At 60.3% G+C, this 25,276-nt stretch overlaps 5 protein-coding genes across 11 annotated transcripts; 2 read left to right on the forward strand and 3 right to left on the reverse strand.

Moving 5' to 3' along the window:
- Positions 1 to 973: 973 nt before the first annotated feature.
- Positions 974 to 5,506, reverse strand: SLC25A28 (solute carrier family 25 member 28). The gene is given in 5 exon segments (XM_075504759.1): positions 974 to 2,078; positions 3,512 to 3,568; positions 4,446 to 4,674; positions 4,851 to 5,216; positions 5,219 to 5,506. Coding segments are annotated over 5 exon segments (1,437 nt in total). The 5' UTR covers positions 5,486 to 5,506; the 3' UTR covers positions 974 to 1,560.
- Positions 5,507 to 5,763: 257 nt separating this feature from the next.
- On the forward strand, positions 5,764 to 11,303 carry ENTPD7 (ectonucleoside triphosphate diphosphohydrolase 7). Of its 2 annotated transcripts, XM_075504757.1 has the most exons (12): positions 5,764 to 6,051; positions 6,165 to 6,350; positions 6,442 to 6,647; positions 6,762 to 6,912; positions 7,291 to 7,394; positions 7,467 to 7,523; positions 8,016 to 8,161; positions 8,245 to 8,411; positions 9,130 to 9,454; positions 9,559 to 9,644; positions 9,765 to 9,926; positions 10,092 to 11,303. In XM_075504757.1, the coding sequence occupies exons 1-12, from the start codon at positions 6,044 to 6,046 to the stop codon at positions 10,318 to 10,320; spliced, it is 1,827 nt and encodes a 608-aa protein (XP_075360872.1). In that variant the 5' UTR covers positions 5,764 to 6,043; the 3' UTR covers positions 10,321 to 11,303. The 2 variants fall into 2 exon arrangements, with proteins under 2 accessions (XP_075360872.1, XP_075360873.1); XM_075504758.1 differs by lacking the exon at positions 6,165 to 6,350 and having other exon boundaries at positions 5,766 to 6,051.
- Positions 11,304 to 11,985: 682 nt separating this feature from the next.
- On the reverse strand, positions 11,986 to 14,131 carry ATP6V0E2 (ATPase H+ transporting V0 subunit e2). Of its 2 annotated transcripts, none has more exons than XM_075504767.1 (4): positions 14,000 to 14,131; positions 13,500 to 13,547; positions 13,119 to 13,268; positions 11,986 to 12,840 (listed from the first exon to the last, which is right to left on the reverse strand). In XM_075504767.1, the coding sequence occupies exons 1-3, from the start codon at positions 14,119 to 14,121 to the stop codon at positions 13,175 to 13,177; spliced, it is 264 nt and encodes an 87-aa protein (XP_075360882.1). In that variant the 5' UTR covers positions 14,122 to 14,131; the 3' UTR covers positions 11,986 to 12,840; positions 13,119 to 13,174. The 2 variants fall into 2 exon arrangements, with proteins under 2 accessions (XP_075360882.1, XP_075360883.1); XM_075504768.1 differs by lacking the exon at positions 14,000 to 14,131 and adding an exon at positions 13,630 to 13,875 and having other exon boundaries at positions 11,989 to 12,840.
- Positions 14,042 to 18,922, reverse strand: COX15 (cytochrome c oxidase assembly factor COX15). Its single transcript, XM_075504760.1, has 8 exons — positions 18,249 to 18,922; positions 17,597 to 17,719; positions 17,171 to 17,357; positions 16,712 to 16,879; positions 16,113 to 16,194; positions 15,629 to 15,783; positions 14,614 to 14,727; positions 14,042 to 14,348 (listed from the first exon to the last, which is right to left on the reverse strand). Exons 1-8 carry the CDS (start codon positions 18,557 to 18,559, stop codon positions 14,217 to 14,219), a joined length of 1,272 nt encoding a protein of 423 aa, XP_075360875.1. The 5' UTR covers positions 18,560 to 18,922; the 3' UTR covers positions 14,042 to 14,216.
- CUTC (cutC copper transporter) lies at positions 18,510 to 23,762 on the forward strand. Of its 5 annotated transcripts, XM_075504761.1 has the most exons (9): positions 18,512 to 18,617; positions 18,932 to 19,003; positions 19,084 to 19,143; positions 19,510 to 19,719; positions 21,012 to 21,047; positions 21,458 to 21,591; positions 22,202 to 22,229; positions 22,635 to 22,740; positions 23,331 to 23,762. In XM_075504761.1, the coding sequence occupies exons 2-9, from the start codon at positions 18,934 to 18,936 to the stop codon at positions 23,440 to 23,442; spliced, it is 756 nt and encodes a 251-aa protein (XP_075360876.1). In that variant the 5' UTR covers positions 18,512 to 18,617; positions 18,932 to 18,933; the 3' UTR covers positions 23,443 to 23,762. The 5 variants fall into 5 exon arrangements, with proteins under 5 accessions (XP_075360879.1, XP_075360876.1, XP_075360877.1 ...); XM_075504764.1 differs by lacking the exon at positions 19,084 to 19,143 and having other exon boundaries at positions 18,510 to 18,617; XM_075504765.1 differs by lacking the exon at positions 18,512 to 18,617 and having other exon boundaries at positions 18,876 to 19,003; positions 23,305 to 23,442.
- Positions 23,763 to 25,276: the final 1,514 nt, after the last annotated feature.

A 25,276-nucleotide genomic window follows, 5' to 3' on the forward strand; every position in this document is an offset into this window, starting at 1 on the left:
GCAGCCTTTTCAGCTGCAGGAAAACCCCTCTTTCCCCTCACCACAGCCCACCCCAGTAGCCCTCTGTGCCAGGCCAGGCTGGTGGATGCTCTGGAGCAGCCCCGAGCCAACCCAGATGCTCGCCGGCAGCACATACCACAGCTGTGAACACATTTCCTCCAGGGAGTTATTTTTGGCATGGCACCGTTGGACAGATGCCGCTCCTGCAGGCACTATGGGAGCATCCTGCAAGAGCCAGGCATCACCCACAGGCACCAGCTCGAGGAACCCAGAGCTCTGCACAACTGGGCAGTACTTTGGTGCTCAGCACACGACCTGCCGAGGCTGGCTCGCAGGTCCAGAGCTGGGTGGGACCCTAAAAGAAGTCGGTATCAAGACAGCTAACAAAATGTAAAAAAATAAGCTATTCTATTAATTATCATTAGACAAAATATTAGCATTTTGAGCAAGTGTGTTGATAGAGTTTTAAGGTGCCCAACAAGGCACAAACTAGTTTAATCACTCAAAATGAGGAGGCCCTGCAGAGCCCCAAATCTCCACTGCGAGGTGCACAAAGCCTTCCAGCCTCACCCAGTGCCAAAATTCCTGTGCTGTCCCCAACACACACAGCCCAGGGCCCTCCTGCCATCGCCTCCATTTGGAGTGGTCTGGAGGCATCCTGAGGACCCCCGGTCAGACTGGGGGTGTGGGACTGCCTGGCTGCGGAGCATAAACCTCAGCTTCTCCATTCGGGTCACAGCCCGTGCCAGCAGCAGGCGATGGGCTGGGCCACGAGCCAAAGGGGATGGGGACCACTCTCCTCCCTGCACATTGTGAGGGTGGCCGGGCCAGGCAGGCCCCCTCCTCCCACCATCCCCCCCAGACTCCATTTCCCTTCCTCTCTGGCACCCATCAGAAGAGCTCAGCACCAGGCACAGTCAGAAAGGCGTGGTGCCGGGAGCTGGGCCATGCGGGAGTAAGAAGGGGACGTGAGGACAGAGCAGAACTGTTTTTATTGGAGGTGTCAAGAGCAGGAACAATAACAAACCTACAGGCTCCCCTCCTCAAGTGCCATCCTCCCCCCTCTCACCACTGGGGCAGTCAGCATCACGTGTGCGTGCTACAAGACAACGGCAAGGCTTACACTTCGCTTCAGCCAAAAGCCAGACAAAGCCCCCAGCATCCTGGGCAGTGCTGCCACCCCCTCCTTGGCGACTGCGAGCTCAGCTTGGCCCTGCCAGAGGCAGGGCAGGACATTCACCTTCCCCTCCGAGGAGGGGCGAGCTTTGCGTGAGAGGAGGTTTTTGTCAAGGGAAGGACAGGAGCACAGCTCCACTGAAGTGCCAGGGGGCATGACCTGGGCTGCAGCTCCCAGCGGGACATCTCGGAGGACCCTGGGAGAGAGCAAGCCGTGCAGCCTGAGCAGAGCTGCAGCAGCCACAGGCAAGAAATGGCATCGCTAAGCCCCAAAGGGCTTTGCTGCCCCCTCTCTTCAACACAAACCAAACCGAAAGGGAGAGTGGTCAGAAGACAAACCAGGAGGGGAGATGAAGCAGGTCTGGAACGGCGTTCGGCTCTGGCTCACTTCCCAGCCCACCGCTCCTCCTGGCGCTTGGTGAGGATGTATTTGAAGAACTCGTAGACAGACCAGGCGATCGCCGTTGAGGGCATCTGATAAATGACTCTCGCCTGGACCCCTCTGAAGTAGGCGGTCACGCCGCCCACTTGGTACACCGTCCTGAAGGCATTGGCCATGCCTGTGATATGTCCGCTGATGTTGGAGCTCAAGGCCAGGGACTCCTGGGTGTTGAGCAGTGTTTTGCAAACGTCCAAAGGCGTAGTGGCAGCGGCAGCGACAGCCCCCGCGCAGGCTCCGGAGACCACGTGGGAGCCTGGGTTGTACTGTCTGTGGGGGTTGAGCTGCTCTTGCAAGAACTCGTAGGTCATGAAGTGAATGGCTTGGAAGGGGATGTTCATGGTGAGCTGGGTGGTGTAGCTGCGGTAGAAAGCTCCGGCCCCTTCGTTGTGCCACACAGCCCGCACACAGTCCGTCACACGCTGGTAAGGCGAGTTGTACATTTGCATCCTCTGTTTGACCACTTGGGATGGATGGTGGCAGCCAGCAGCAGCAGCCAGGACCCAGGCGTGGAGGGGAAGAGGAGAGAGAAAGGGTAAGCGTGAAGCCAGGCTTCCTGCGAGCGCCCAGAGTTTAGTCACGCTGGCTTAAGAGCTAATGACGGACAACTTGGACCAGCAGTGCCCTGCATGTCCCCAGGCAGGACCGCAGCCATTTGGATCTGCCGAGGCATCATCGTCGCACACACGTCACCACCTGCAAACCCCACAGCTGCCGCAGCCCCAGGGAACATCCCGATACCCAGGTGCTTATACTCCAGATCCACCCTCGCTCCCAAGCGACCGACTTCTCCCCATCCACCGCTGCTGAGCTACCACGCAGTCTATTCTCTTATCTCCCAGACAGCTCTCGATCTGGATGAGCCTGTCCCTCCCCAGCCGCCCCCGCTGCAGCCCAGAATAACCGCAGCATGTCACAGAGCCCACCAGCCAGGAATTGTTAGCGGCCGCTGCCGAAACGCAGCCGCTCCAGGGGAAGAACCAAGCACCGAACCCTCTCCAACACATCCAGGAGCGGGGCAGGGGAGCCCAGAGTGCAGCCTGTCGCTGTCCTGCCGCCCCCTATCTCAACATGACCACAAGAAGCTAAAAACGATGTGGCTACCAACTACTACAGCCATGGTAAGAAGACGAGCGCCAGGGAAGGAATGACAACGGCCTGGCCACGCAGCTGCCTGCTCCTCAGGGTCCCAGCCAGGCAGCGGGCAGGCAGGAGCCTTGCTGGGCCCAGATCAGCTGGAGCTGGCACTGTCACGAGCCCTTCAGTTTTAAGAAAAAAAAAAAAAAATATTCCATTAACGACTGGCCTTTCCTCGTTATTGTTCCTTCTCCCACCACGTTCGCAGACTTTAATTACAAACTCCCTCTGCCTTTTTCATACATACCAGGCTCCACAAAATCAGTATCTTCCAGACATTTCACAACACAAGACTTCCCTTCTCCTGACTTCTCTAGCACGCATCTTGTACCCTATTCTTTTAATTTTCTTCCTGAACATGGGCCCAGAACCATACCACACCTTCCCGAGATCTCACCACAGCAGTGCCCAATTTCCACAAACTTGGAATTACTTCAACAGCACGGATCGCATCTCTCTTGCCTTCTCCCCTGCTCCACGTAACTGTCACAAGCCAAACTCCTGGGCAAAAGGCTGGTTTCCTCCCGGCTCCTCCTAAGCTGGGGTTTGCTGTGCTCCCCAGAATTAATCTCTTCTACCTACCCCCTCCGTAACGGGCAGCCACCGGGCTCCCTAACTGGAGCTGCCGCCACTGGCCCCCAAAGGATCCTTGCGGTCAGGCGAGCAACGAGGAGAGCACCCTCCGTGCCCCAGAGGGGACCCGAGCGGCCTGGGCAGCCCCCGATCCTCCCCTCCCCGGCAGGCCAGGACCATCGTTACCTTCGGCAGGGTTCATGGCTGCATCGTGGAGCAACGTTGCTACACACCCGGCTGCACCTGCAAAACAAGAACTGCCACATGTGAGGGGGGGGGAGGCGAGGGCACCCGGGGCTCCACCACAGCCCCGAGTCCCCCGCCAAGGCACAGGAGGAGGCCCCTGGAAGAGGGTGAGATCCAAAGTTGGCCTCCATCTCCCATCCAAGAGATGGGCTGGTCCTCAGCGGTTCCCACCCGCAGAGCTCAAGAAAGAGGGAGAGGACTGCGACAGGCTCTCAAGTCCCGTGGGCCGACCGGGACTCGCTCGGGGACAGGCCGATGCCACCAGGTGACGGGCGGCCCGGAGGACGGCGAGCGTCCCTGCGCCCCACGGAAAAGGAGAAACCCAACGGCCCTCTGCCGCGCGCCTGCCGAGGGCGGGACGTGCCCTGCTCTCCCCTCGGCCCCACGCTTTCCCCACCGTGGCGGCTCGTCGAGACGAGTACCAGGCACCGTGGCAAGATGGGCTCCGAAACCACGCGTCGCTCCTGGAGCGAGCTCCAGCACCGACCCACGGGGTCGCAGCCGGTCCTGGCTCGTCTGCGGGCAGCTCCCGTCCACCGGCATCCTCCTGAGCCAGGGCCAGCGCTGGCCACTAACCTGCTTCGAGCCAGATACCTGGGAGCGGCTCCAGCAGGCGCAGGGCCGGCGCTTCCCCCTGCCCGGCACCACGCCGGCGCGGCACCGTGCAGCTGGCTCGCGGCTGGAGAGAGCACAGGGCTTTAGGACACCCGTGGCACCCGACCCCGCAGCGGCGAACGCCCTACGGCCGAGCGGGACGGGGCCAGGCCTCCCTACGGCCGTGCTCGGCCTCTCCCCACCCCGCTCCCCAGCCTGGCGTGGCGGTGGGGCGGCCCCCGGCCCCCGTGGCCCCCCGTGGGGGGGTCGGGAGCAGTACCGTTGGCCACATGGCTATTGCCCCCTGCGTGGATAACGTCGCTCAGCGTCTTTTTTAACTTTTCGTAGCAGGCGAAGTAGAGGGCGTGGGCCGGGCCGGCGCCGGTGGCGGTGATGTTCATGCCCCGCATGGGCCGCCAGACGCCCTCGGTGCGGACGATGCGCCACAGGGCCTCCAGCACGTTCCGGTAGCGGGCGGCGGGCTCGGGCTGCAGGCTCTGCATCCGCGTCTGGAACACAAGGCCCGGGCGGGCGGCCCGTCACCCCCGCGGGCCCGGCGGCGCCTGGCCGGGGCGGCCCCCGCCGCCGGCGGCAGACTCCCGCCCCGCCTCCCTCCCCGGTAGGCCCCGGTTTGCCCCCCGGCCCCCTCCCCGCCGCGCCCCCGCCCCGCCGCCGGTGCCGGCACCTTGACGCAGTCGACGGGGTACATCACGCAGTGCTCCATGACGCCCGCCACGGCGCCCGCCAGCATGTGCGTGGAGACGGCGGCGCCCTGCGGCAGCGCCTCGTAGTCGGGGGCGGGCGAGGAGCGCGGCTCGGGGCCCCGCGCCGCCTCGGGCCCCCCCGGGCCGGCCCCGGGACCGGGACCCGGCCCCGGCCCCGCCTCCGCGCCTCCCCGCCGCGCCCGGCCCGCGCCGCCGCCGCCGCCGCCCATCAGCAGCAGCAGGACGCGGCCCGACTCCGCGCCGCCCCGCGCGCCGGGGCCCGCGCCCGCGCCCGCCCCCGCGCCCGCCCCCAGCTCCATGGCGCCGCCGCCGCCGCCGCCGCCGCCGCCGCCCCGGCCCCGCGCCGCGCCGCCCCGCCCCCCGGCTCCCGCTCCGCCCCGCCCCGCCGCGCCCATTGGCCGCCGCCGCCCGTCGCCCGCCTCCGCCGCGCGCCCACTGGCTCGGCCCGCCGCCCGCCGCCCCCGCGCGCCGCGCTCATTGGCCGCCGCCGCCGCGACTCGGACGCCGCCACTGGCCGACCGCTCCCTCCGGCGCGCTCGGGCCCGCTGCCCGTTGGCAGCCGGGACTCCCCGCCCCGCCGTCCGGCGCAGCCCATTGGGTGCCTCAACTTCGCGCCCCGCCCCGCCGCGCAGCCCATTGGGCGACGAGCCCGCGACCTTTGGCCCGCCCGCTGTTCCTCTCCGCGGGGCCGGAGAGCCACCATTGGCCGCCTCGCCCGCCACTCCGGCTCTCGGCGCGTGTTGTTTATTTGGGCGCCTCGGATTGGCTGGGCGCTGGCGGCGACGGCCCGCGGCGGGCGGGCCGCGCCCCGAGCCCGCGCTGCGATAGGGCCCGCGGGAGGAAGTCTCCGGGTGACGCCGCCCGGCGAAGGTCGGACGCAGGAGCAAGGGCGAAGCCAGGCGCGGACCTCGGCCGCCTGGGGGCGCCGCCCCGCCCCGCCCCGATTGGTCGCCGGGTCGCGGGGGCGTGGCTCCGCCGGGGGGTGGCGGGGCCGATTGGGCTCCGCGGCCGCGGGGGGCGGAGCGCCGCCCGGCGGGGCTCGGCTGCGGGGGCCCCTATTGGCCGCGTCGGGGCCGCCTGGTGACGTGGCCGCCGGTGCCGGCGGCGGGTGCCGGCAGCGGGGCGATGCGCGGGCGGGCGGCGGCGGGCGCACATGGCCAGGTGAGCGGGGCCGGGCCGGGCCCGGGGCCGGGTGGCCGGGGCCGGGGCCGGGCCGGGCCCGGGCCCGGGCCCGGGCGCCGGGGCCGGTGCTGAGCTGTGGCCTCTGCCCGCAGGATCGGCGTTTCCTGCCCGTCGTGGCGCTCGGCGGGACCCTGCTCCTGCCCCTGCCCGTGCCCGGGGCCGCGGCAGCGCCCGGCGGCGCTGGGGCTGGCCCTCGCCGTGGGGCTGCTGCTGCTGCTGGCGGCCGCCGCCCCCCGCCGCTGGGCCGCGCCGCCCCGCGCCGCCCGGCGCGACGAGAGGTGAGCGGGGACGGGGGCTGCCGGGGGACCGGGGCTCACCGTTGCCCGCCGGTGCTGAGGCGCCCTGTCCCCCCGCCTCCCCGGGCCCCAGGTACCTGGCGCGGGTGGAGGAGCTGACGGCCACCGACACCGAGGACTCGGCCCTCAATTACGGGGTGGTCGTCGACTGCGGGAGCAGCGGGTCCCGGGTCTTCGTGTACTTCTGGCCCCCGCACAACGGGAACCCCCACGACCTGCTGGACATCAAGCAGATGAGGGACCGGAGCAGCCGCCCCGTCGTCAAGAAAATTAAACCAGGTCGGTGCCACCCCTCTCCGCTCCTGGCCCCGAGGCCCCCGCGCACGGGCCGGGTACGGCGTCCGTCCGTCCGTGGCGGGGCTGGCTGGTTCACAGCCTGCCTTCCCCGGGCAGGCATCTCCGTGGCGGCGGCAGCCCCGGAGCAAGCTACGCCCTACCTGCGCCCTCTGCTTCGGTTCGCGGCAGCCCACGTCCCAGCTCAGAAGCACAAGGAGACTCCGCTGTACATCCTGTGCACGGCGGGCATGCGGCTGCTGCCCGAGAGGTGAGTTCCTCGGCCCTTGTCGGGGGGAGCCGCTGGGATCCCTCAGCCGCAGGAAGGGGGAAGACGGCTACCTCGTCTCGAGCCTCGTGGGAGAATTGGGAATCCCGGGGGGGATTGGAGAAAGGCGCAAGCGGCGAGGGCTGCAGAAGGAGGCTTTGAGCTTGCTGGGAGGGAGGTGAGAGGAGACGCTTGGAACTGAACTCTCAAACGAACGGATCTAGTTTCTCATCTCCAAAGCGCGTTGGATGCAGCAACAGGGCTTGTGGGGCTGGACGTGGGGTGTATCGCAGTGGCGTTCCCGCTGGCTCTTGCGCTCCCGCAAAGGAGCGTCGCTAGTGAAGGTCCCTTAGCATCTGTCCCTCTCCTGTGCCCTTGCAGGCAGCAAGCTGCAATCCTGGAGGACTTGGTGAGAAATGTGCCCCTGGAGTTTGATTTCCTCTTCTCGAAATCACATGCAGAAGTGATCTCAGGGAAACAGGAAGGTAGGAGCTGCTGCGAGCACTGCTTGGTTCCCTTTAGCATATTGCCGTAATGATCCTTTCTGTCTCGTACAGGTGTTTATGCTTGGATCGGTATCAACTTTGTCCTGGGACGGTTTGATCACGAGGACGGTGAGTCTGGCTGCTTGTAGAGCAGCTGGGAGGGCTGGGCAGAGCCTGGCTGGAGCTCGCCCTGGCGCTGGAGCTAAGAGCAGGCTCTGGAGTGGACAGCGTCTGCTTCTCTGGCCAGGCAATGCCTGACCCCAGCCATGCATGCAAAACCCTCCTGGACCTGGGGCCTGGAGGGGCACCTGCCCCGGTTGCAGGAACGAGTCCCTGCATGCGGGAGAGGGACACCTGCAGCGTTCTGGGAGAAGAACCAGGGAGAGAGGGTTTGTAGTAGTGTTCCTGTAGCGATTTCCAGCGGTGGATACTTTGGGGGAACCTACAAAGCCGGGGGGTGGCCAGCCCCGAGTGCCAGGACCTGCTGCCCTGCAGGTGATCCCCGGGGTCTGCTTGCAGGGCTGGAGGAGCCCCATGAGGCTGCTCTGGGGGGTAACGGTGGAAGGGAGGAGATGCTGCCCCAGGCCCTGCCCCTCGCTGACACACCGCTGTGGGTTGCAGAGGAGGATGCAGTGGTCACCGTAGCGCTGGGGGACCAGGGAGAGTCCCTGGTTCGGAAACGAACAGTTGGGATCCTGGACATGGGGGGCGCGTCCCTGCAGATCGCCTACGAAGTGCCTGACTCCGGAGCCTTCTCCCTGCAGCAGGTGCGTATCTGGCTGGCCAGCCCTGAGAGCGGCCCCTGCCTTCCCTGGGTCGCTGCTGACCATGGACCTCTCTGCATCCCCAGGAGGAGGCTGCCAAGAGCCTTCTGGCAGAGTTCAACCTGGGCTGCGACGTGCAGCACACTGGCCACATGTACCGCGTCTACGTCAACACCTTCCTGGGCTTCGGGGGCAATTTTGCCCGGCAGCGCTATGAAGAGCTTGTGCTGAACCAGACCTCTGTGCACAACCGGTATTGCTGCCTTGCCTGGCGGTGCCGCTGCTGGGCCATTGTGAAATGGGGTGCTGGTTCCTTCATGCCGCCCTCTCCCCATTGGATTTGCCCCAAGAGCCACCCGTGGCGATAACAGTTCCCACAGCCACGTTGGCAGCAGCAGGTGCCTGGGCTGGCACAGAGTGCACGGGCACTGCCCTTCCCCGAGACCGGCAGGCGTTATCAGTGCCGCAGCTCCCTGCTTTCCTCCTCCTCCCCTCACGGAAGGTGGCTTTTGGCTTTTCCTGCTCTGACTTTCCCTCCTTCTCCAGCACCGATTCACTCAGCACGTCTTTCCATTGCATCCCCACCTCGAGCTCTCTGTCTCCTGTCTCTCCTTCCCTTCCCAGAGCGCTGTCGTGAAGCTGTCGCCAGAGGTGGAGAGGCTTGGTGCCCAGGTACTCCTGTGCCGGGAGCAAACCCTGCCTCCAGATCCCCGGGGCTGTGCAGGGGTGCGGATACCTGCGAGCTGGGTGGGGTGGCCATGCCTTGTCGCACCCCGCAGGCGCTCGGCCACACGGCGAGTTTGGCTTCGGCAGGAGGTGGCAGGGTGGGCTCCAGCACCTCAGGGTACAAGGGGACACAGCCTGGTCTGGCACAGGGGGTATCTGGATGCAGGGCAGCGCTACACTAGGCTTTTGGGGGTGGTACAGGACCCCCTGTGCAAATTGCCTTTCCTTCCTGGCCTGTTTTCCAGCCTGCATGGCCAACAGACAGGACTGAGCCCCGAGACGCCCTTCCTGGACCCATGCCTGCCCGTGGGGCTGGAGGACACAGTGGCCAGGGGCAGCCAAACCCTGTACGTGCGGGGGCGAGGGGACTGGCCGGCCTGTGCGGAGCTGCTGCAGCCCCTCCTGGCCGTGTCCAACAGCAGCCAGGCCTCCCTGGCAGGGGCCTACAAAGCACCCATCGACTTCGGCAACAGCGAGTTTTATGGCTTCTCTGAGTTTTTCTACTGCACCGAGGACGTGCTGCGCCTGGGGGGCCGCTACAGTGCCCCCACCTTCACCTCCGCCGCCCAGGTGGGTGCTGCCCCAGCCCAGGGGCCAGGGAGCTGCTGTTCCCAGGGCTGGGGGGGAGTGGGGGCCGTTTCTCTGCTCTGAGCCCCAACTTCTCTGTCCCCCAGGAGTACTGCAGACAGCGATGGGAGGTGCTGACCCAGCGCTTCCGTGGTGGCCTCTACTCGGCGCACGCGGACCAGCACCGGCTGAAGTAAGTGGCTTTGCTGGAGGGGTGTCATGGCTGGACCTCCTGGCAGGGCTTTTGCTGGGGTGAGGGACTGTGGTGCAGGGGGCAGTGTCAGGCTGATGCTCCCGTGTGCCGTGCCTGCAGGTATCAGTGCTTCAAATCAGCCTGGATGTACCAAGTCCTTCACCAGGGCTTCCGCTTCCCCCTGGACTACCCCAGCCTGCGCACGGCCCAGCTGGTGTACGACCGGGAGGTGCAGTGGACGCTGGGAGCCATCCTCTACAAGACGCGGTTTCTGCCACTCAGGTACCGTTGGCTCGCTGATGGCATCGCTCAGGGAAGGGTGGTTGGGCAGGAGCAGGAGTTACCGCACTGGGCGAGGGCTCTGCCACCCCGGCAAGGGGAGCGGCAGTGCAGGACCCTGGTAGTACCCCGCGGCATCTCACTGCCAGCCCTGACTCCTCTCCACAGGGATCTCCGGCAGGAGAGCATCCGGCAAGCACATGCCTCCTGGCTGCGCCTCTCTTTTGTCTACAACCACTATCTCTTCTTTGCCTGCATCCTGGTCGTAGCGCTGGCCATAGTCCTCTACCTCCTGCGGCTGCGCCGCATCCACCACCGGCAGCTGCGCTCGGCCCAGCTCACCCTGCTCTGGCTGGACAAGGTGGTGGTGCCGCCGGCCCAGGGAAATGGGCCATGACGCTGGTGGTACCCGCCGTCCAGTTGCACCAGCAGAACCAGGACTGGCTGACAGCCTGGGCTCCAAGGGCTTGGACTCTTTAAGACCATCTCAACTCTGCACTCCGTCATCTCCACATCAGAACCAGAGCCTGTGGGCTGAGGCGGCTGCGGACACTGGAGCTTTCGTCTCTGCCTCACCCCAGTCCTAGTCTTTGCGTTCCTTGGCCTCTGGCCTTCGCCTTGCTACGTGGTGTAGAGCAAAGTTCTCTGCTGCCGCGGGCTCAAGGCTGCAGCCCTGGCAGGTCCCTCAGATAAGCAGTACGCTATCCCTGAGGTGGCCAACCCAGGGCTGTGGCCTGAAGCACCAGGCCATCCCATGACTCAGCCACCGGTTTGCAGAGCAGCCTGGTGAAGTGCTGCAGCTCATCACCTGGGGTAGCCTTTCCGGAGTCCCTTATGAGCCCAGGGGCTGAAGAACAGCAGTCGCCAGCAAAGTCCCTGCAGGAGCCAAGTGAACCATGAGCTCCGCTGAGCTGCTCTGCCCAGCCCAGCCCCTCTCGGAGCATTCCTTAAAGAGTGTCCTGCTCTTTGCCATGTCTTCCCCTCCCAGGACAATTCTCCCATGGTCCTAGCCAATGCCCCAGGCACCGAGGGCTCAGGAATTGGTTCCTAAAGCACCACCAAAGTGGACTGCATTTCCTTTCGTACATTCCCGCCTGGGCACATCTGCCCCGTGGCGTCCCACACGTTAATCCGGGCACTAGCACCAGGACCAGTGGTTCTCTCCCCCGTGAGCGCAGGCTGGGCCTGCCCATGGGGGAACCACCTCACTCCAGCCCAGCTCACTGCCCCAAAGCAGGTCTGAGCTGCAGCTGTGCACACAGGCACAAGCCTTCCTCCCCTGGGGCTGGAGCCCCCTGATGACCCAATGAAGTTCATCACTTTTTACTTGAACTCAGCTGTTCCCATTCCTGTAGCAATAAACAAACCCCTTGAGCCATCTGGCACTAGTCTTGTTTTCTAGCGAGCACCTCCCCAGCAGCGACAGCTCCTGGCTGGTGGCATGACTGGGGGCCAGCACACATCTGAACAGCGTTGCTTCGGGCCGCTGCAGTGGGACAATGGAGTTGGTCTCTTGCCAGCAGATGTTCTCTGCGATTCCAGCAGGACAGCTGAGCTCAACTGCCGAGCTGGTAGCAACAAGGGAAGCTCTGATCCGAACGGAACTGTTGTGATCCCTAGAGATGGCATCCTTTGCTGCCCCCCTCTCCCCTCCTAAGACAAGGAAGTTAAGCCTGCCCACTCGGCGCCCCTGGAAGATGTTGCTCCCTGCTTTTTACCTTATTCCCCACCACAGCCTGGGAGAGGCCACTAAGCTTCTCCAGCTGCTGCACAGCCATGTGGATGGCTCCAGCACAGCTGCCTACCACCAGAGAGGCTGGGCAGGTACCCAGTTCTCCCTCTAGCACATGCTGTTGCCTGCTTGTGACCCTGGTCCCACAGGACAAGTGCACAGGTGGCATCAAGGGTAAAACTTCCCATGCACCAGTATGCTACCAACCTCCTGCTCAACAGCTGAGGATCCCAGCCTTACTCTCATGGTGCAAGAGCAGGGTTAGGGGGAAGGGAAGAAGTCTGAATAAAGCCAAGACTGTTCCTCAGCCTCAAAGCAGCAAGTGACTCTGCCTCACTAGACTAGAAAAAGGATTTATTTCCACAATGCAAATTTAACAAACACAGACAAATAAATAAATACAGATAAATTATCTGATAAATAAGGGGAAATGTCAAACACAATACCCTATTCAGTTCTTCTCAGAACGTGGACACAGCTTGGGGTGGTGGTGGTACCTAGACACTACTGCAGCACCCTCACCGAGGTGGGAGGAGACACAGCACACCTTTAATCCCCTCCAGCAGGCTGCCAAGCAGCAGAACCCCCTGCCCTGCATCCCAGCACCTCCCTCATCACACCCAAGGGGGTCTGCATGCTCCTCCAGGGTCAGCCCTCCCTTCTCACACCCACAGCCAGAATCTGGCTTAGCAAGGACCACCCTCACCACAGGGGAGTGACCATACAACAGAGGATGCTACGGGCTCCTGCCTTCTCATACAGAAGGGCAGCCAGTGCCTGAAATGACCAGAGATATGGTAACTAGTTGGGGAGCTTGGGCTACGAGCAGGAGTTTCACTTGGGGGGCTAGGGCTGAGCACCCTGGAAGGAACAGGGTGTGCACTGCAGGGACAGGATCCGCTGGCACTACGCACAGATCTCTCTCAGGACGGTGCTCAGTGTCAGCGACTGCAGCGCTCGGCCAACTGAGGGGACCTCTTCCTGGTAGCGTGGCTGCTCCCAGGGCCAGGCTTACCAGGCCCTCGTCCCAGGCAGGGGTGCTGCCTGCCATGCTCAGGGGCCTAGCCATCATTGGTCCAGGTTGCAGTGCTCAGGGTGCGCTGGGGCAGCGGGTCCAGCCTCTGTCCCAGCACCTCTGGGGGCTGCCTGGTATGGGGAGGGTAGAGGCTGGAACAGCAGCAAGAGCTGGGGGAGGGAGAAAGAAGGAAAAGTTAGCACCAAAGTGCACCCACGAGGGAGCCCCCACAAATCTAGAGAACCACAGGCTCAGGGGGAAGTGCTGGGTTTGCTCAGGCCCAGTGCAGAGCCAGCAGCCCCACGCTGACACCAGCTCACCACAGCCACAATGCACACAAACCAAAGCATCACCCTCCCAGCAAGGGCCAGGCTGCAGCTCCCTCCCCAGCCAGAGACAGGCAGGCAAGCAGGGACATCCTTGCCATGCCAGTCCTCTGCCCACTCACGGTAACGATTTTGGTGTGGGGGGGTCTCTGTTCAGGCGCTGGCTCCCAGGAACTGCTCACTCCCAGAGGAAGCGCACGTACCAGATGGTCTCGTTCTTCAGCTGTGGCCCGAAGAGGGGGTTGGCCTGGGCCAGGATGGCGATGAGCCAGCTGCAAAGGGACCCCCATCTGCCGTCAGCCCCAGTAGCATGGGGGCAGGGACCAGGACCCCGGGACGCTGCTGCCCCGGGGGGTGAAGTGCCCGGGAGGGAGGCAGGCCGCAGTCCGGGGCTGTCCCATTCATCCACGGGCAGGAGGCTGGGCAGCAGCCACCGGGCCTGGTGAAGCCACACGGAGGATGGGGGAGGGGGGCGGTATCAGGGCCCGGTCCGCAGTACTCACAAGAGGTAGCAGCACACGGCGGTGGTGACCAGCATCGTGATGATCACCCTGCGGAGACAGCGCCGTTAGGACGGGGAGGCCCGGTACCGGACCCCCCCGCCCCCGGTATCCCTCCGAGGCCCTCACTCACCCGCGGTTCGGCCCCTTGGGCACGAACCAGGGGGCGGCGATGCCCACGAGGCCCCAGAAAGCGGAGAAGAGGACGAGCGGTAGCGCGAAGCTGTGCGCCGTCATGGCCGCTCCGCACCGACAGACGGATCGCCGCCGCACCGGATGCCGCGCTGCCCACTGCCGCTCGCGGCGGCCAATCCGCGGGCGGAGCGCGGCGCGCTGGCACCACCGCCGCCTCCCATTGGCGGAGACGCTAGGCCGGGCGTTCGGCGGGCTGACGACAGGGGGCGCCAAAGAGAGCCCGCTCTCCCCTCCCTGCCGCGGCAGCGCGGCTCGGGCCCCCGCCCGCTGCAGGCGCTCCTGCCGGGGCTCCCCGCATCCCTCCTCACCTTGCTCCGGAAAGGAGGCACCCAGCCAGACACCAGCCGCTCCGTAAATACTCCTTTATGTTACAAAGTTCGCGCTCACGCCCGCCACCTCCTCCCTGCGCACAGCCCGGCTGGGCACGCATCCCCCCACCGTGCAGCGGGGTGGAGGGGGGGGGTGTCTCTGCTGCCTCCGGGCCCAGCGGCGCAGCTCCCCCGGGAGGGCTCTTCCTCCGGCGCGTTACTTGGGGACCCGCCGGAGCTCGCTCATGAGCCAGAGTGCCATGCTGAGCAGCGCCAGGGAGCCTGACTGGTGTGTGGCGGCCAGAGGCGTGGGGACATACAGCAGCAGGGTGCTGATGCCCAGGCCCACCTGCCAAGAAGGGAGAAGGGGTAAGAGCAGCTGTGGGTGCAGCATTGATACATGTCCCCAACACAGAGTGTGATGTAGAAAAGCCCATGGCCCAGCCAGTCTTCCCACCCTCAAACTCAGACTGTGTGTGTGCAAGTACGGTGAGGCAGCTCCACCTCAGCTCCAGGCTCTTGGGGCCAGCACAGATCCAAGCTGGGGACAGCTCTGTCTGGTGAGCATGCTACAAAGGACTAGGGGGGGGGGAGCGAGGGGGGGAAGCCATTACCTGCATGCAAGCCACAGCCAATAAGGACGTCACTGCCATCCTGGTCCTGCGAGGGAGTGGGATCTTCCGCGAGAAGAGGTACAGTGCTGTGACAGCTGTGACTGAGGCGATTCCCTACAGAAGGGAAGGGAAACAACCACCCTTCAAGAAAAGTTCAAAGGAAATGGGTGCAGTGGCCTTTGCCTGCGCCTTCCAAGCAGTAAAATAAATTCTGTGAGCAGTATTTAACTGTAGAAACATGTTAATGGCCATGACCAAATCCCAGAGCTCCCATGCCCACCAGGTTAACAACCCTGAAATTTAACTAGCTATAGAGTTCCATTTTTCTCGAAATTAATGCTTTACTTTCCAATAGCTTTTCCTCATTTCTTCAAGTCATTAGGAGTTATTTCTGCCCTCTCCCCGTCTGTCACCTTGTCAACTAAAGGGGGAAGCTGTCATCTGGACAATTGATCACATTTTCACCACTCAGCCGTAGTTCATCAGCATAACCTTGCTATGCAGGTCACCCCAGGTCCTCTTCTAAGTCACTTCATCTTTCTTTTTAGTTTTAGTGATGGCTTAGTCCACAGCAGTGCTGGCAGTGGTATTTAATATCTGGATTGCTCTAGCTAGCTATTTTCACAGGGTGCTACTGGTGTAAAGCAAGTTCAGAAATGCCAAAGGAAGCATTCAGTATCGGGATTTCCAAGTTTTATTTCACACAACTTTCCCAAACATTTCAGTAGCGAGGGCTACCCTGGTCTGCAGTTTGTGTTATGGAAGAGGAGACACAAAGAAACAAAGTCTGTAACTTGTGCTGGAGGAAGATGTCCTTAAGGAAGGAGACCACACTGAAAATAAATAAGAATGCTAAACTTCCTCTTTCTGCAGAAGCAAACTGGTAACATGTTCTCAGGACCTTTGGATACCCTGGATATCACTCAAGCTGTCAGAACCACAGCCCAAAGAGGACAGCTTGGCTGTAGGAGGCAACTGAGAAGCAGCACAGACATAGCAGGAAGACAGCACTTACCAAGATCCTGTGATCAAACTGTACAGTTGTAGGATTCTCAAAGATATTTCTCAGCACGGGGGAGAAGGCAAGGAGATCATCCGGGATCCAGCGCTCCCCCATTTTGGGGAAGGAATTGTACACAAGGCCAGCATCCAGCCCTGCCACAAAGGCACCTGCAATTCCAGAGCAGAAAATGAGACTACCAGAGTAGGCACAGGTGGCACTCCAGGTTGCACAGCTCTGACTCAAGAGCTCAGCTTGATCCTGAATTTCTTTCAGAAACATATACAGAGATCACACAGCAACAGGCAGGCTGGAAGGTGCATCTCTACCTGCTCAGGAAAGACAAGCAAGGGAGGTTCTCAACTGTCAGCTCTCTGACAGCAATAAAGTTTTCCCAGACAACATGATGGGGGTTGCCCACAGTCCTTGCCAGACCAGAAGAAAAACAAGGCAGAGAGGAATGAGCCACAGATGGGACAGCAGTAAGAAACACTCTTACCTGAAAGAGCGGTAAGAAAAATGAGAGCTGTAGTGCCATGAGCAAATTGTCTCAGGCGGAGGAGCTGATGGGTCTCAGGTAACTGTAAAATACAAAAAAAAAAAAGAAAATAATCAAGGCAAAGCATTTCCAGTGCTGTTCGCAGCAGGTAAGAAAAGCCTTCACTGCATATACGGGCCAAAGGGTTGGCCTGTATTTTACAGGAGGAATCTAGAGACCACCACACAGCACAGTCACACTTCAGTGGTTCCTCAAAACCACAACTAATCGAGGCCAACCCTGTGCAGAAACTGAAGTGGCCACTGGACAGTTACTGTCACAAACCATTTAGCCTGGCCAGGCACACCCCTCCCTGAGCTTGCACGAACTCTGAGCCTAATCACTTTTGAGCGGAACAGCATGAGTCAAAGGAAGCATCCCATAACCGAGAAGTTTACAGACGGGGTATTTTGTAACGCAGTATTAGATCAGTCAGGAAAGCAGACTAAAACGGAAGCACCATCACCCTTCACACCCTTTCCTCACCCTTCACATCACACTCCCGACCCTCCGGGTTGACACGATCCTGTGCTTTTGACTCCTGACACAGCACTCCGTACCTTGTGTTGTGGAAGCAGCAAAGACAGCCCCGTCCACAGGCTGGCAGAGTACAGAACCAGCGCGGAGCCGAGATGTGCTGCGAGACGGTACTGACTGACCCGAGGAATGTCGTAAGAGTCTGGCTTCTCTTCCAGCCCGCTCTTCACCATGTACCATCCCAGCAGTCCCTGGCAAAAGAAGAGAGGGGTCAGAGCCAGCTCCCCTACACTGCTATACTGCCCTTCCTCAGAAAGAGGGGTCAGGGAACAACCCTTCATGTCCGTCTCAGCACAGACAGGGCAGCAGCGACTGCCAAGACCAGATAAACATTAGGGGCAAAGCAACTTGTTTCCTTCACCTTCAACCAGCTACCAGCTACCCCCCAAAGCTTTCACAAATCCCCGTCTCAACTACACTCGATCAGAAGATACTCATGGGAGATGCTGCTGCTAATCCCTGCGGCTACAGAGCTCGCTCACCTGGAAGCACACCAGCCCGCAGAGTGCAAGAACACAGCCCTTCATGGGGCGACTGAGCCAGCCCTTTCGCCAGAAGTAGGCAGCAGGCAGAATGTAGGCCAAACCCACAATGCGGCCCCACATACGGTGCGAATACTCCATGTACCAAATGAACTTGAACTCCGTCAGCGTCATGTCATGATTCAGGCTGTTAAAGACAATAAAACAAAGAACCGCTCAATGTGATGTGGCAGTCGTCGTTCCCATGATAAGGGATCACCATCCTCAGAGAAAGGAAGTGACAGCGAAGGAGCCACCATCAGACACACTTCGTGTGCCTTCCCAGTGATGTTAGAAAACATTTCCCTTCTTGCAAGAGTTCCTTGTGTCTCTCAGTTGTAAGAGGGATGCTCCCAGCCCACCGTCCCTCCGCTTTTGCGCACTCACATTTTAAATTCCGGGAACTGCTGGTACTTCTGGAATTCAGCTTCCCACTCCTGCTGTGTTCTCGGGGGTTTCATCTCTTTCACCAGGTGCCAGTCAACCATAGAAAGGCCCGATTCTGTCAGCCTGGGAGCAGACAGAGACACCAGCGGGCACAATTCACTCCCTGACAGCATGCAGCTCTACTGAGCTGAAACAAGAGCTCTTGGCTGCACTAGACAACCCTTAAACTGACAGTCAGAAATAGGATAGAGATCAGGGAGTCTGTGAGTGATCAACAGACCTAAAATTACTGAAAACGTGTGAGAGAAAGTTATTCCCAGTTGGCATCAACGCACTGCGGACAGTGTCTCTCTGGTACTCCCAGCCCCACCCCACGATGTCCCCTTGCAGCCAGGGAGGGAAGAGGGAAGACACGAGAGGGGCTCTCACAGGCGCGGGCAGGGCGGGTCCCTGGCGCGGGAAACAGCTGCGGGCCGCAGGGACAGCCTAAGTGGGTCACGGGCGGCGGGGACCGGAGGGCGGCGGGGACCGGAGGGCGGCGGGGACCGCTGCCTCCACACGGCCTCAACTCTGAACCCCTCCAACGGCCCCAGAGCGGACACAGCCGCGGGGCGCGAACCAGTGCCAGCGGGGCAGGAGGTGCCGCGCTCACCTGGTGACGCCGCCCAGCACCACGGCACCGGCCACGGCGCCGCTGCAGACCAGGAGCCATCGCCCCACGGCGAGCGGGGTGGCGGGCGGGGAGGCGGCGGGCTGGGGCACCTGTTGCAGGAGCCGCCCCTGAAGGCACCGCTGGGGAGGGAGACAGACGGGGGTCGGCGGGGCCGGGGCCGGCCCGCCCCGCGCGGGCAGCAGAAGCCGGACGCCGCGGCACGCCGCACGCAGCATCCCGAGTGACCCCGGAAGTGGCGCGCGCCGCCGGAAGCAGGGCGAGCACTTCCGGACACACCTGGGCGTCACCATGACAATCCCCGGCACGTGACCGAGAGCCAGCAGCGACCCCCGCGCGCCGCCAGCGCAGGTGAGGGCGCGTGCGAGGCGGGGGCGGGGCCCGGGCGGGGGCGGGGCCGCGACGCCGGGGGCGGGGCTTCCGCCGCCGCGCGCGAGCGAGGCGCGTCTGCTCTCCCCCCCCCCCGCCCCTCCACCCTCCCGCGCCCGCCCTCGCGCCCGCGGGCGGCGCGGGCCAGGGCCGCGAGGGGGCGAGGCCGGAAGCGGGAGCGAGGGGGCGGGGCCTGCGGCGGAAGTGGGGCGGGGGCGGGGCCGCGGCCGGCGGCGGTGCGGAGCCGGGCGGCCGCCATGGGGCGGGGGGGGCTGACGGCGCCGCTCCCCCCCCAGGTATGGACGATGGCTTCCTCATGGAGGTGTGCGTGGACTCGGTGGAGTCCGCCGTCAACGCGGAGCGCGGAGGTAAGGCCCGGGGGCCTCGGGGGCGGGAGCGGCAGCGCGGCGGGCCCCGGCGGGGCCGGTTCTGACGTGCCTTTCCCCAGGGGCCGGTCGGATCGAGCTGTGCGCGGGCCTCGTGGAAGGAGGGACCACCCCGAGCATGGGTGAGCCTCGCCCGCCCCCGCCCCGCGGCGGCCCGGGTCCTCCCCCTCCCCGAGCCGGCTCCCCCTCCCGGGGGAGCAGCCGTGCCCAGCCCCCCCCTCCGGAGCGCCTGCCTTCCCCTTCCCCTCTTCCTGCCTTCCCCTTCCCCTCTTCCTGCCTTCCCCTTCCCCTCTTCCTGCCTTCCCCTTCCCCTCTTCCTGCGTCCCCTTCCCCTCTTCCTGCGTCCCCTTCCCCTCTTCCTGCGTCCCCTTCCCGCCAGCGTGGCTCCCCCCCCGCCCTGCGTACCCCTCCCCGCTGTCCCGCCTCGCCTCCCCCGGTGGCGGAGTTGCCGTAGCGGGGTGCGGAGCTGCCGCTCTCCCGCCCCGCAGGACTGCTGCAGGTGGTGAAGCAGTGCGTGAGAGTCCCCGTGTTCGTCATGATCCGACCCCGCGGCGGAGATTTCCTCTACTCGGACCGGGAGGTGGAAGTGATGAAGGCTGATATCCGCCTTGCCAAGCTGCATGGGGCCGACGGGCTGGTGTTCGGGGCCCTCACTGAGGACGGGCGCATTGATACAGAGCTCTGCACAGCGTTGCTGGGTGAGAGTGTCTCCAGTCAGAAGCGCTGGGCTGAGCTCTGTGCGGTGTCTGTGCTGTGGCTGGGGGCGGGAGTTCGGTGCTGCTCCGTCCGATGCTGTAGAAAGAACCGCAGGGTGCTTTGGTCTGCACGTCTTGTCTATGGTCTCACCGTCTCTCTCCACCTTCTCCAGTTTCATGTATTGTCATGCCTGTGAGACATTGAAGAGGTAAGAAGCCTTGCAGATCAAGGACCACTGCCCCAAGCAGTTCACACAGACTTTGAGGCCACCTGGGACATAGAAGCAGGGTCTAGGAAGGAGGGAGGCTTAGGGGAGCTGCTTTGGGGGCGTCAGAGTATTAAACTGTTGGATTCCCTCCCTTCCTCGTTTTCTTTGCCCTTTGTTCTTTTGCTTACATCCCTGCTACAGGTGTCTAGGATATGTCTCTCCTTGACTTTAGCCTTGTGGGTAGCTGGCAACTCATCTTCATTTTTTCCTCTAACGCACCCAGTGAGAAAAGATAATGAGAGAGAGGTGGAAGTGTGTAAAAGGCTACTGAAGCTGCAGTGGGAAATTATTAGTCCAGACCCCTAACACATAGAGAGAAGGAGGATTTGCTTCCACATCTTTTCTGTGAGCTACAGGCAAAGCTAAAGAGGGCTGAGCCTTTCCCTGGTGATGTGGTGCTGAGGTTCTTGTATGAACGTGAATGTGCTGTAGGGAGTGCATCAAAAGAGAGGAGTCTTGCCAGGATTTGCTTCCACTAGAGCAGTGAGCTGCTCTGCTGGAACCAGTGTTTCCAGGACAGGAGGCAGTTGAGTTTCTTTTCATAGAAATAAATAACCTCTGCCCAGTAAATAGAGCCCCACTGGTGAAGTTTGCTGTGGTCTGAGATAGAGCAGAAGTTATAGGTAGTGAAAGAAATCACAAAAATCAACTATCCTGCTTTCAAAGGGCACTGGTCCTGTCCCTTCCCCAGGTAGATGAGACAACTTTCCTGCCTCCTTCCTGCAGAGAAAGACATCTCTGGTGGGAATGAGGGTTCAGCATGATCCAGATGGGATGGGGGATTTTGGTGTTACTCGTAAAAACAAAGGTTTGTTGTTCCTCAAAGGGCAGAAGAACTCCTCCCCGCCAAAGAGCCTGGCCAAAGAGGAGCAGCGGTGTTGTTTCCAGCAAGTACTGGGAGTCTTTTGAGCTCCCCAGGAGTGGCCCGAGAAGCCTTTGCCCTCTTTCATCTCATGTGCTTTTCTGGTTCGAGCACAAGGGACTCTCTGTGCCGGCCCTGACTGACCATGTGTCTTCTTATTGCAGCTGTGTGCCGTCCCCTGCCAGTCACATTTCACCGAGGTGAGTCGCCTGGGACAGTGGCCCTGGCAGGGACCCCGCTGCCAGGGGAAGGTGGGGCTGGGGGGAGCTGAGCTTAATGCACTTTGGTCGTTCTTTGGAGGGGGGAAAGCTCTGTATGCTGTGCAAGAGCAGGCTGTGGCTGGGGTGTTCCCCCAGGAGGGGAAGAGTCCAGGCTTGGGGGATGTGTCACTGTCCTGTGTGGAAAGGAGGTGTCTGAGGAGCTGAGCATGGTGGCCCTGCCGCTGCTGCGAGGGGGACATTATAGTCGGGAGCTGTGGCTCCCTGTGGGGGTGGCCAGCTGTGAGAAGGACCCTTCCTATTGTTGTCTCCTGGGCTCCTGAGCTGTCTGGGGGACAGGGCTTGAGCATGATGAGCTGAGTGATTTCTGAGCTGTTGTGTTGGTCTCTCAGCCTTCGACATGGTGCATGACCCTCTGGTGGCATTGGAGACCCTGATTTCTCTGGGGTTTGAGCGGGTGTTGACGAGTGGCTGTGACAGCTCAGCGCTGGAAGGATTGTCCTTAATTAAGAGACTTGCGGAACAGGTAAGTGTTCCCTGTGCTCCCCTGGGTTACCGTGGCTGCTTCCTGCGCATTGCCTGGAGGCAGCTCCTTTACGGTAGCCCTTGTTTCTGTAAAGGAACTTCTGTCATGGACCGCTTGCCCTTCTTGTCTGGCTTGGCCCTAATCTGTTTTCCCAAGTCCACGTGGGCTGGACCCTGAAGTCTCTGACAGCAAAGACTTGTTGGGTTGTTCTTGCTCACAGACTGGGAGCAGGGCGGTAAGAGTTGGTTTCAGCAGCTGATGTGATTAGCCCCCGTAAACAGCAAAGTGAGGTCCCTGCTGGGGTCTCACAGTTGCTGTTAGGAAAATGCGACAGATGTACCTGAGAGGTAGCCAGGCAGGATAGAGAAGTAGGAGGGAATGGTGAGAATGGCGACAAGTTGTCTTAGCTGTAACTGCAAATTCTTTTCCACTTTTCCTTCTAAAACATGAATAGTACAGAAAAAGATGGGGGAGAGTGCACGAATCATAAGCCGTGGTGACATCCATGAGCTTGTGGAAGGCACTGCACGTAAGGTTTCTTTGCTGCCCCACAAATGCACGTGTGGATGTAGTGCTGAGCAATATCACTAACATATTATTCTTCTTTCAGGCGAAGGGCAGAATTGTGGTGGTGCCAGGTAATGTTTTTTTGTCATCTGTAACAGGTCCTGTAGCCCCTAGCCCCTGCTTCCTAGCCTCTTGCCCTGGGATGCGCTGTCTGATCTGGCTTTCTGAGCCAGGTCCCCAGGAGGAGGAGCTCCTGCCCTGGTGCAAGTAAAGGCCACACAGCCAGCAGGGGATGGCAGAGCCCTGCAGCTGCTGCTCACTGAAGGATTTGCGGACAGCTCTAGATCTGTGGGAGAACATGAGCCAAGGCGTCTCCTGCCTCTTTTCACGTGCCTGGGTCTCAAGGTTGTCCCAAGGGCTGTCTTTTCCCTTCAGTGTAGATGGCGCTTGTCCCTTAGTGGGTAGGTCCCGGGGTGATGTCAGGTCTGGGACAGTGCCATCTGTGCTGTGTGTGACATCGGGATTCTTCCCACCAGGGGGTGGCATCACAGAGCGCAACCTGCAGAGAATTCTGGAAGGCTCCACTGCTTCTGAGTTTCACTGCTCTGCTCGCTCAGCCCGGGACTCAGGGATGAAGTTCAGGTAACTGATGATTTATTTTTTAGCAAAACCGTACAAGGGAAAAGCTGGATTAATATGAACATGAGTTTGTAGAACAGGCATAAATTTCAGCCAGCTTCCTGGGTGCTAATTATGCTCTTGTGTTTGGGACCATGATGCCTGGCTCTGTATTCTGCAGTGTATGAACCCAGTGGTGCTCATCATCTGGACACAAGCTCCATGCAGAACCGGATCCTTGGGGCGTTTCTTCTGCTACTGCTGCCCCAGGGTTTGTGAGTGCACTTGTGTGGCACTCAGGAAGGCAGGTTCTGGTGTAGTTGCCTTAGACCTTTAACAACCGTGTAGGTTTTGGGAGGCCAGTGGGATGTGCCTCTGAGGAATGAGTGAGGAATGGCTCACATTCGTCCACAGGTCTGCACTGGGTTTCTGTTGATGCTGTTGTTTCTTGCCTTTGGATTATTCTTCTTTCTGTTACTGTTTCATCTTTGGTTTGGGTGGCACCAGCAGGTTCTTCTGGCCACTGCTGAGACTAGGGGAGATAGTGGTTTTTTCTTAATGTGTCTTACTCATCTGTATCACCTGCAGATAGTAACCAGTGGTTTTCCTGACAGAAATCCGAATGTTGCCATGGGAGCGTCCTTCTCTGCCCCTGAATACTCCATAAAGGTGGCAGATGTGGCCAAAGTGAGGACCCTGAACGCGATCGCGAAGAACATTCTGTAGTGGAAGGCTGGGACAAGAGCGCTGAGACTCCAGGGTCTTCCCTGCCACATGGACAGATGGGTACCGCTTCCGTCCTCAGGCTGCAGAGGATGTGAACTAGGTGATGAAGCCTGACATCTCTTCCCTTGGCTTCCCCTGAATGACCAGTCCCTGGCCTGGAAACTTACGTTGGCCATTTTAAATAAAAGGACTCATTCCCAGATGTTGCGGCAACAAGCTGTTTGGCAGTATTTGGGAAGAAGGGAGCTGAGCAAGTAGGGGGACTGAATTGTGTAGCACTGCATGTGATTGTCAAATAAACACTGCAGCTGCCCCCCTCTTGCGGTGCTTTTTTACAATTTATTTATATTTTACAGGTAAGACTGTGATCTGTGTTGCATAGCCTGAATTAATCAGGTCCCTGCTGCACCAGAGGAGAATATAATCACATCCAGAATGCCAGGGAGGGAAACATCACAGCCACAGCTGGAAAACAAGGCCTGCTGTGGTCAGCCAGTAGGATAGCTGGGGATTAGCAACGCAGCAGCTGCTAGGTAGAGAGAAGCACATTGATACATAAAGGTGATGAACGCGTTAAGTTCTAATGGGAAGGAGCTTCTAACCACCTGACTGATTAGGTGAGGTAGTTGTGAGGCATCCTGGGTTGTGGGCCGTGAGTGCTTGAGGTGGGCTGGGCGTATGATGAGGTTCTGTGGGAGGACAAGGTGCTTTTTCTCAGGGAGTTTCCAGATCCTTTTCCCAACATGAAGCACAAACTGCTTGTTCTCCAGACAGTGCTCGGGGGAGTGTGCCTGTTGGGTTATTGCTGCCTAGTCAGAATTGAAGCCTTAGACTCATTTCAGTTACCCTGCAAAATACTCAACAGAAGATCTGAACAGCATCAGAGTGGTCCATTGAAAGAGCAGAAACCCAGAGATAAAGCACCTTTATTCTTGCTGCCTGCTCTTCTCTAAAAGATCCACAAAGCTGACAAGAATCCCCCTGACAGCAGAGATAGCGGACCTTCTTAGGAAGCAAAAACAGGGTTCAAATTTGTCTGCCCATCTTGGTAATAGCATAGAGCTTGTGAGGATGTACAGGAAAATGTAATGTTTGACAAGGGGGCAGCACCTTTTGGCACCTTAAAGAGAATCAGGTCATTGAAAACCTATAACGAAGACTAACTACGTATCTTCAGCTCAAAGGGTACATCCACCTTTTCACACGGATCCATCAGAGGTATCAGTGTCTCCCAAAATATACCTCAGGAATGTACATGGTAGTTCTCAACATAGGAGCTGGGAAGGGAATGGCTGCTTAGTGCTGGTGTCGGAGCCTGCTTCAGCACTGACAGACGTGCAGGCAGTAGGAAGGATCCAAACTCAGAAGCAGAAATTACTAAATTTGTGGTTATAGTCAATACAGTTCAGAATACCTGCTGTAAGAGTTCATGGCTTATATTGTGAGATTTCATGAGTCATGGTGATGATACCGGTATCTCAATTAACATGAATATTCTGCTGACACAACCCCCCCAGCATCATAAACACAGAGTTTGGTTCTTTCTTTCTGTGTAAAGTTTAAAAAAAGAAAAAAGGAAAGAAAAAAAGGCTTTTGAACTCACGTGGGGTTACAGCATAACAAAGCAGAGAAACAAACCCTTCAGAAACAGAGATGAGCAGTGAGGGCTGGACTAATTTGTAGATTGCCTTGCAGAAGCCTCTGTCCTGGAGCAGTCCCTGTGTGAGACAAGCATGAAGCAATGCCTAATTTTGAAAACTTAAGTTACAAGATGGTGGACAACAGATGGGTAAAGGCAGGGGAGCACAGGGAAACGGTGTGGTATTGTTGGCCA

The sequence above is a fragment of the Mycteria americana genome, chromosome 6, assembly GCF_035582795.1.
Source record: "Mycteria americana isolate JAX WOST 10 ecotype Jacksonville Zoo and Gardens chromosome 6, USCA_MyAme_1.0, whole genome shotgun sequence".
NCBI classification, from domain to species: Eukaryota; Metazoa; Chordata; class Aves; order Ciconiiformes; family Ciconiidae; genus Mycteria; species Mycteria americana.